Source organism: Callorhinus ursinus, unplaced genomic scaffold (assembly GCF_003265705.2).
Source record: "Callorhinus ursinus isolate GAN/ISIS: 27379988/994484 unplaced genomic scaffold, GSC_fseal_2.0 scaffold4, whole genome shotgun sequence".
In the NCBI taxonomy this organism is placed as follows: Eukaryota; Metazoa; Chordata; class Mammalia; order Carnivora; family Otariidae; genus Callorhinus; species Callorhinus ursinus.
In genome coordinates, this window is record NW_027397066.1 from 106208719 (window position 1) to 106218677 (window position 9959).

Here is a 9959-nt window from a genome sequence, read left to right on the forward strand (position 1 = left end):
GAGTTCATCTGTGTTGTAACATGTATCAGAACTTTATACCTTTTTATAATAGAATAATATTTCATTGGAGATATATGTACATTTTATTTATCCGTTCATCTGTTAATGGACAGCTGAGTTGTTTCCACCTTTTGGCTATTGTGAATAATGCTGTAGTGGGCATACAAATACCTGTTTTGAGTTCCTGTTTTCATTCCTTTGGTTCTATACTTAGGAGTGAAATTGCTGTCATATTGTAATTCTTTGTTTAGCCTTTTGAGGAACCAACAAACTGTTTTACATAACAGCTGCAGCATTTTACATTCCCAGTAGCAATATGCAAGGGTTAAAAATTCTCCACATCCTCACCAACACTGTCCATTTCTTATAATCCATTTCTTTGATTATAGTCATTCTAGTAGGTATGAAAGGGTTTTGATTTGCATTTCCCTGATACACACTTTTTTTTTTTCTTTTAATTGAAGTCTAGTTGATACACAGTGTTACTTTAGTTTCAGGTATATAGCATAGTGATAAACCAGTCTGTACATCATCTTTTACTATACACTATTATTATACTATTGACTATATTCCCTGTGTTGTACCTTTTAGCCCCATGATGTACTCATTCCATAACTCATTCCATATACTATTGACTATATTCCCTATGTTGTACCTTTTAGCCCCATGACGTACTCACCCCATTTTGCCCATCCCCCCCCCATCTCCCCTCTGGCAACCATCAGTTCTATTTATGGGGCTGTTTCTACTTTGTTATTCATTTGTTTTGTTTTTTAGATTCCACATATAAGTGAAATAATATGGTCTTTGTTTTTGTTTGACTTGTTTCACTTAGCATAGGTCCATTTATGTTGCAAATAGCAAGATTTCGTCCTTTTTTAATGGCTAAGTAGTACTCTATTACACACACTTACACACAGAGCCCACACCTTCTTTATCCATTCATCTGTCAATGGACATGGGCTGCTTCTGTATCTTGGTATTGTAAATAATGCTGCAATAAACAGAGGGGTGCATACATCTAATTATTTTTGTTTTCTTTGTGTAAATACCCAATAGTGGAATTATTGGATCATATGGTACTTCTGTTTTTAATTTTTTGAGGACTCCATACTGTTTTCCACAGTTGCTGCACCAGTTTACGTTCCCACCAACACTGCATGAGGGTTCCTTTTTCTCCATACCTTCAGCGACACTTGTTATTTCTTGTCTTTTTGATTCTAGCCATTCTGACAGGTATTAGGTGATAGATCATTGTGGTTTTGATATGCTTTTCCCTGATGACTCTCCTGCATATTCTTAATAGCTAATCTAAACATTTTGAATAGGGGAAGATGATAATGCAAGATAAATTAGAGAAAGAAAGAAATGATGCTAAGAATGCCGTTGAAGAATATGTATATGATTTTAGAGACAAGCTGGGCACGGTCTATGAAAAATTCATCACTCAAGAAGTAAGTCTATATTTTAAAATTTTTTATTAGAACTATTTGTTTGAGGGGCACCTGGGTGGGTGGCTCAGTTGATTAAGCATCTGACTCTTGATTTCAGCTCAGGTCATGATCCTCAGGGTCGTGAGATTGAGCCTCATGTTGGGCTCCACGCTCAGTGTGGAGTCTGCTCGCTCTCTCCCCCCCAACCCTTCCTCCACTTGCACTCGCATGCGCTCTTGCTCTTTCACACTTTCTCCCTAAAATAAATCTTTAAGAAAAATGATTTGTTTGACAATGTTAATACGAATTTTGTAAATAAACATACCAAATGTGTTACTGTCGTCAATCTCCTTGAGCCATGTTTAGGAATGGTTCTTGGTTATTTCTCCCAATTGCAAAAGTATAGTGAAAAACACGTTTATGAATAAAAAGCCCGAGAAATCTGCAATTTAATCTTTGATACTTGAAAAACATTCTGTCCTTCTTTGATAACTTTTATTTCTAAGGCATGCATTTTCAGTCACTGTCTTTTAAATGTATAGGACTTGAATAAACTGTCTGCAATATTGGAAGACACAGAAAATTGGCTTTATGAAGAAGGAGAAGACCAACCTAAACAAATTTATGTGGATAAGCTTCAAGAACTAAAGGTAAATTTTTTAAAGTCCATGTTAGTTTTGAATAGAACATTAAGTCTTCCTAAAAATCATGCTGTAAAAGTCTATTTTTAATAAATATATTAGAAAATACTAAAGGTACATGTAGGAAGAAATGTCTAATCTTAAAAGCATTTTTAGAGGGCAGTAATGCAATATGATAATTGAAATCAAGTAATGTATAATTATATTTGTTAGGATTTTCAGGTAGAAATATGTAGCAGATGATTGCAGTGTTACCACTTTTATATTAGCCATCTATTTCTGAGATATCATTAAGAAGGGATTTGTGAACCTGCTCCCTTCTTAGCCATTGGAGGATACACCCTTTCTCTGCTTCTCTCCCCCTTCACTGCCATGATTTAGAGGAGTAATATACTGCCCTTTTGTATTTTCACATTGCGACTGATGTGGACACCTGGCCAGTGAAGAAATTCGAAAATAGTGCTCCTGTCTTGAATGTCATTCCACAAAGAAATAAGGAGATGTGGCCCCCAGGTCTCCCTTTTCTAGGTCCAATGGTATGATTTTAAGAAAAGACCACTATTACTCCTTTCTGCTTGTCTACCCTACCCTGGGAAAAAAAAGTTTTAAGTTCAGATTACAAGGATGGTAGGAAATTTGTCTTTTCTTCCTAGTGTGGATCATAGCAATACTTTAATGTTCACATAATTACCAGGGGCTCTTACTAAATGCAGACTGTGATTCAGTATATATCTGAGGTGGTGGGCCCACGATTCTCTGTTTTTTAACAAACTTCTAAGAAATTATGATGGTGCTGGTCACTGAGCCACTCTGAGTAGCAAGGGAAAAACATAGATGATGACATTGATAACAATTCCTAGACTATGGGAAAAGGCAGCCCTTTAGGACTGGGGAGGTGGGGGGTGTAAGAGAAGTTACTTAAAAGCAAAAGTTAATATCTTGAAAAAGTTGGAATTGTCTTCATGCCAGTAAATTACTTCCAGATGGAATAATTAGAAAGCAACTAGAAAACCTAAGCTTAAGGTAGCAAAACTAGGCTTTATCACATTTTTATCTTGATGGTGGTGTTACTCCCCATCTTCCTAAGAGAATGTATATATCTTGGGTAGTAGGAGCAGCCAGGCATCTGAGGCTAGTAGAAATAACTGAAAGGCCAAGCAGCTCTCAGAAAGAATTATTTTACCCCAAATATATAAGTAACCATAGAAATGAACATTATAGAAGTTTTCACAGGCCTTAGTATTCTTTCTTTATTTTTTTTTTTTGAGTTGGCTGTTGAAAATACAGTACTTGGTCCTCTTTTCAAAAACATTTACAATAAGGGGCACCTGGGTGGCTCACTTGTTTAAGCATCTGTCTGGCTCAGGTCATGATCCCAGAGGCTCCCTGCTCAGTGTGGTGTCTGCTTCTCCCTCTGCTCCTCCCCTCCCTCCCCCATGTGCTCACTCTCTCTCTGTTCTTCCCCTGCTCATGCACTCTCTCTCACACGTGCATGTCCTCTCTCTCTCTCAAATAAATAAAATCTTTTTATTTAATATTTTACTTATTTATTTGATAGAGACACAGCGAGAGAGGGAATACAAGCAGGGGGAGTGGGAGAGGGAGAAGCAGGCCTCCCGCTGAGCAGGGAGCCTGATGAGGGGCTGGATCCCAGGACCCTGGGACCATGACCTGAGCCGAAGGCAGACGCTTAACGACTGAGCCATCCAGGTGCCCTGCAAATAAATAAAATCTTAAAAAAAATTTTTTTTTGAATAAAAAATGTGATGTAAATAGATGCAATATGGTATCCTGGAACAGAAAATTATGAAATCCACATGAGGTCTGGAGTTCAGTTAATAGTAATGCACTAGTGTTGGTTTCTTAGTTTTAACAAGTTGTATGTTCTGTGGTGGTATAAGATGTTAACATTAGAGGACAGCAATGAGAGGTACTTGATGCTCTGTTATTTCCTTTATAATTTCTCTGAAAATCTAAAATTATTCTAAAATACGTTGATTATTTTTAAGTGTATAAAGAATATAAAAAAATGGGTATTCATTCTTCTAATGCATCCCCCTCCTCAAGGTTAGAGTGGCTATTTTAACATTTAGAAAGTCCCCATTCCAGGCACTTAGGGTAAGGGGCCAAAGGTTTGGTTTTTTTTGGTGTTTTTTTTTTTTTTTTAAGTGCTATACTCATAGATCCAGAATTTCCATCAAATTAATAAACACAAATAATACTCAATAGATAATATCCAGAAATTCCAGTAATCATGTTGTTTACAGAGTTATACACAGAAATATTTGAAACCAAGTTTCAAATACCTGAATTCTGCATGGAGTATTGTCCTTACGGTCTTCTCATTTAATAGTTCTGTAAACTTTTAACACCTAACTTTGAAGGAATTAAAAGTGTTGCCTTTGGATTTGAGAGGAATCAAGAGGTAATCTTAATAAATGAGAGAAAGACCTCAAGCATTAGTCAGGCATGTCTGTGTAGGATTGTGTAAAGACGTAGACACCGGAATTTATCCTCACGTAGGGAAACAGAGGAGGCATATTTTGATCTGGCCAGCTTTCTTTCCTATTCATCACATGTAAAGGCCCATAAAAGTTGTCTTCTGTTAAAAATTGTTTTCTGTTAATAACTTTTTTCTTTTAAAAAAATTTCTTAATAGAAATATGGCCAGCCTATTCAAATGAGGTACATGGAACATGAAGAGAGACCAAAAGCTTTAAACGACTTGGGAAAAAAGATTCAACTTGTTATGAAAGTGATAGAAGCATACAGAAACAAGGTATGAAAGCCACAAAGCCAGCAGATGATGATGCCATGTGGGGGTAGTACCTGGTGGCGGTGGGGTAAATCTGTAAGTTCTCAGCTACAAAACGATAGCAGTTGTTGCCACCAAATTCCGGAGACCTTGTGCACCAAACTTAAAACTTTTTTTTTTTTATTGGAGGGGCGCCTGGGTGGCTCGGTCATTTGAGCATCCAACTCTTGATTTTGGCTCAGGTCATGATCTCAGGGTCGTAGGATCGAGCCCTGTGTTGGGCTTCACGCTGAACAGGGAGACAGCTTGGGATTCTCTCTCTTTCCCTTTCCCTCTGTCCCCAACCCCACCCGATGCATACACTCTCTCTCAAAAAAAAAAAAAAAAAAAATTTTTTTTTTGTCGGAAAATTATTGGTAAAGGGTACTTACACACTTAAAATACAGGGCAGGTATGTGGCTTTAATCTCTTCAAATTCCCTAGGTGTGTATGGTTTTAAAACACAGCATCACCATTCTCCCAGTTCTACTCTTTCATTCCATTTCCTTTTATTTTCTACGTCCAATCTATAATCCATTAGGAAATCCTCTTGATGTTGCATTGCCATTTCTTTCTGGTCTTGTGACTACCATCCTAAACCATGATTTCTTAGATTGTTTCCTATGTGTGGTGCCTGCAGTTGTATTTTTCAGACAGCATGTGACGTAATCCCCTCAGCAACTTACCGCGCTGTTCTGTAGATGGAGAACTTTCTGTCCAGCTGGCAGCACGCCTTCTCCTCTTACTTCTCTTTATTCCCTGACGAACTAATTCCCGGCAGCTGCACTCTCGGCTAAGTACTGTTCCCCTGAATATTCCCCACTAGGCATTTTGTGGCCAAGCTGACTTCTTCAGAGAGCCTTTCCTTTTAAAAAAGCACAGTGATTTTTTTTCTTTCTCCCAGTTTCTTCAATTCTATATAATTTGTATGTGGCTTCTTCAGATGGATATGTGTGAGGTATACATTCAATAAGAATCTAAGTCTTTTAAACAGAAATTATTAATTGATGCATTACTGACAATTTTACATTAAAATTTTTTCAATAGGATGAAAGATACGATCATTTGGATCCTGCTGATGTGGAAAAAGTTGAAAAATATATCAGTGAAGCCATGAGTTGGCTGAACAGTAAGATGAATGCACAGAACAAACTAAGTCTCACTCAAGATCCTGTGGTGAAAGTTTCAGAAATAGTTGCAAAGTCAAAGGTAAGTAACTATTAAATTCTCTTTTTAATGGGTTCAAGCATTAAACGTTTTTTTTTAAGACTCTATTTGGGGCGCCTGGGTGGTTCAGTCGTTAAGCCTCTGCCTTCAGCTCAGGTCATGATCCCAGGGTCCTGGGATCAAGTCCCGCATCGGGCTCCCTGCTCGGCGGGAAGCCTGCTTCTCCCTCTGCCACTCCCCTTGCTGGTGTTCCCTCTCTCGCTTGCTCTCTCTCTGTGTCAATTAAATAAATAAAATCTTTTAAAAAAAAAAATTTCTTCATTTGATAGAGAGAGAGATAGAGCAGGAACACAAGCAGGGGCAGTGGGAGAGGGAGAAGCAGGCTCCCCGCCGAGCAGGGAGCCCAATGTGGGACTTGATCCCAGGACCCTGGGATCATGACCTGAGCCAAAGGCAGATGCTTAACGACTGAGCCACCCAGGGCACCCAAGCATTAAACATTTTTAATGGGAGCCATACTTTGAGAAATAATCAACTTGCAAAAGAACTTAGAGAAACAAATTTAAGGCTCACTTGTAATTTTGCAAAAAAAAAGATTCTAGGTGGGACATCCCTGTATCTTGATTTAGTCACATACACAAGGCTGTTTTTTTTTTTTGTTTTTTTTTTTTTTTTACATTTTAAGTGTAGTGCGGAAAGAAATAAAGCAATGTGACAACTTACTGTTAAATACTTTGGACTTTTCAGGATTAGATAAGACTTCAAAATCTCCATTGTAAAACTTGGCAGTGTTGGTCTTTGACATCATTTGAAACCTGTAAAATTCTGTGGTAAAAATCTTACTTCAATTTCCCAGTCTAAAAAACATTACCCATGAAAATGTCAAAGATTATCATAGAAAAAAACACCATGAAAAACATGGAGACAAATTTTATAATAAAGATCAGCATCAGGGCGCCTGGATGGCTCAGTCTGCCTTCGGCTCAGGTCATGATCCCAGGGTCCTGGGATTGAGCCCCGCATCGGGCTCCCTGCTAGGTGGGGAGCCTGCTTCTCCCTCTGTCTCTGCCTCTCTCTCTCTCTCTCTCTCTCTCTCTCTCTCTCTTTGATAAATAAAACGTTTTAAAAAAAAAAAAGAAGCAAAGATAGAGAAAATATATTGTACTTAAAGTTATTAAGTTGCATTTACATTCATGACTTACTTTTCCTTCAGCATAGTTCTACAATTCCACTTATTAAAGCTGTTTTCATGTAAATACCAATTTATGAAATAGGCGTTATTTGACATAATTCTCAGAGCATTAGGCATAATTTAAAGAAATGAATTAAAAATTATTTCTGCCAGGCGCCTGGGTGGCTCAGTTGGTTAAGCGACTGCCTTCGGATCAGGTCATGATCCTGGAGTCCCGGGATCGAGTTCCACATCGGGCTCCCTGCTCGGCAGGGAGTCTGCTTCTCCCTCTGACCCTCTTCCCTCTCATGCTCTCTATCTCTCATTCTCTCTCTCTCAAATAAATAAAATCTTAAAAATAAAAAAATAAAAAAAATTTCTGCCAAGAAAATTAGATTATGAGGAACCAGTTTTTAGGAAGGTTAGATACAAAGAATTTTATTAAAGATTGAAGAGTTCCTTGTCAACACTAACATGCACTAACGCCGAAGTAAATGCTTCATTGAAGTATTTGAAGAAACTTGGTTTTCTAACTGAACTAACATAAATTCAGGAATGTCCTATTAATGTGGAAATTAGAAAGTTAGTGGTAACTTTTTCTGTAGTATTTTTAAAATAATCACTTTTCTTCATGCCTTTAGGAACTGGATAATTTCTGTAACCCCATCATTTACAAGCCCAAACCGAAAGTAGAGGTTGCTGAAGACAAAGCAAAAGCTAATAGTGAACACAATGGACCAATGGATGGACAGAGTGGGACTGAAACTAAACCAGATACAACAAAAGACAGCTCCCAGCATACTAAATCTTCTGGAGAGATGGAAGTGGACTAAGTCTTAAATTTATCTTCACATAATTCAAACAGTGCAAGCAACCACAAGGTCCATTCTTCCTTTTACATGTGGTACCCACAACATATGTTCAGTTGTTCTTAACCACTTTTTGTCATTTGTTTTTTGGAGTAGTTTTGAAAAGTGTTTTATATTGAGTGCACCTCTGTTCATTTCCATTGCTGCTTATGTGAAGCTTTAGCTGAGTATAGATTACAAGTCAGTTTTAGCTTTCCTAATACATGTTATATCAAACATGGAGACTGATGCGTATTTGGCAACAATCTACCTTATTTAAAGCTTCTACTTGGATAAACCTCAGCTCCTGTATTCAGGAGAGGATACTGTATTGCACTATTGTTGCAGAAGCATAGATTTAATTGCATCATCATTTTGAAAAACATTGCAATTGATGTGGTTTAAAGCCACCGAGGCACTGACTTTTTTTCTAGTTATTGTAGTTAGAATTTAAATATGAAAACAGATAATCTCATTGGTGTGCCATGAGAACTCCAAAGTATTGTCATCACATAAATGAAATAAATCACATGTTGAAAGGGAAAACACAATTTTTATGTTACGGTGACACCAGCAGTTTGCATCTTTTATTAGTAATGTGGATTGATGTTTTCTCAGAGTAATTCAGTGTCATTTTCACTTGAAACTTCTGATCTACTTGTCCTGAAGACCAGCTGCTGCTAAAGTAAATACTAGCCTAAAGATAAGAAGCATTTTTGATGAAAATACCTTCATGTTAAGGGGGAAATGCTGTTGACCTACTCAGACATGCATCTGTGATGTTGATAGCCTTGTTTCAGTTTTAATAGTTGTTTTGGTTTTCTTAATTGATTTTGTTAATAACACAGGGTAGGGAGAAATGGCACAATGTGTATTGCATAATATACATTTATCACTGATTTACTTAATGTTAAGAAATAGATAAACACTATTAAATAAGCGGTAATACTTGAAAAGAAGTACTTCTACCGTAAGTCTTAGGAAATAATGCTTGTAATAAACTTAACTATGTTACATATCAACAGGCAAAATATAGAATGTTACATAAGTGTAATATGATATGATGTGATTAAATTATAGTTCCTGCTGTTACATTACCTGTTCAGATCTTGGCTCCAATTTTGGTGCTTCTTACATCTATTACATGGGACAAAGGACTGTGAAATTAAGATATTTGAAGGACTTAATCTGTGCTTCATCACCAGACTTGTTCACATTGTTCATTTCCTTCCAGAGGCTTGAAACTAAGTATGGGAGCAGACTGAAATGACTTTCCAAACCTACTAGAAGCATAGACAATGCCATGGGCATTTGTGTTTCATGCCAATCAACTAGATTAACCTAAGTTAAAATTTTGAAAGGCTCACTTTTCCCCAAAGCTAAACCTTTATATTAAGAACAATTAATACTGACTTTTCTTAAGTAGTAAAAATTGAGAGTTGAATATCTTTAGGGATAGTCATTATTTCTCACAAATAGTTCTCTTAAGAGAGATTTTGTTTCTACAATGTAGTCTGCACTGAAGGGGAGAGTATGGAGCAGTGCATTTTGCAGGGATTTTTATTCATCCTTTTTGAGGGAGATGTCCCTTTTTTGCATTAAAAAAATCATACAGACCCAATATATTTTTAATGTCTTCTAGTCTTTAAACTTATCCTTGTCTTAATACTCTAAAAGTGAACTAATTATATCCATTAGTAATGAAGTACTTTTTTTTTTCTTTAAAGCATCAGTTACTTTTCCTTTATAGGTTGAATATATAGGTTCATTTCAGGAAGCGCATCAAAGTTAGGAATATTTCAACAGTACACATTAGGGAGTTTATAGCTTTTTCTTGAGTTAACAAGAAAATCTCCACCAACTTCGTTAAGGGCTATGTAGCTCCATAACTTCTTGCAAACAGAT

The 9959-nt window shown here is 36.9% G+C and overlaps 1 protein-coding gene across 2 annotated transcripts in view; it reads left to right on the plus strand.

Annotated features, from left to right (window-relative positions):
• Window positions 1-9151, plus strand: part of HSPA4L (heat shock protein family A (Hsp70) member 4 like) — a 47872-nt gene extending 38721 nt beyond the window's left edge. For both annotated transcript variants that reach the window (XM_025874152.2, XM_025874154.2), the window contains exons 16-20: window positions 1329-1454; window positions 1976-2083; window positions 4734-4853; window positions 5916-6077; window positions 7848-9151. In XM_025874152.2, coding sequence (XP_025729937.2) covers window positions 1329-1454; window positions 1976-2083; window positions 4734-4853; window positions 5916-6077; window positions 7848-8039 — 708 coding nt within the window. In that variant the 3' untranslated portion in view covers window positions 8040-9151. The remainder of the gene's footprint in view (window positions 1-1328; window positions 1455-1975; window positions 2084-4733; window positions 4854-5915; window positions 6078-7847) is intronic.
• The last annotated feature ends 808 nt before the right edge of the window (window positions 9152-9959 follow it).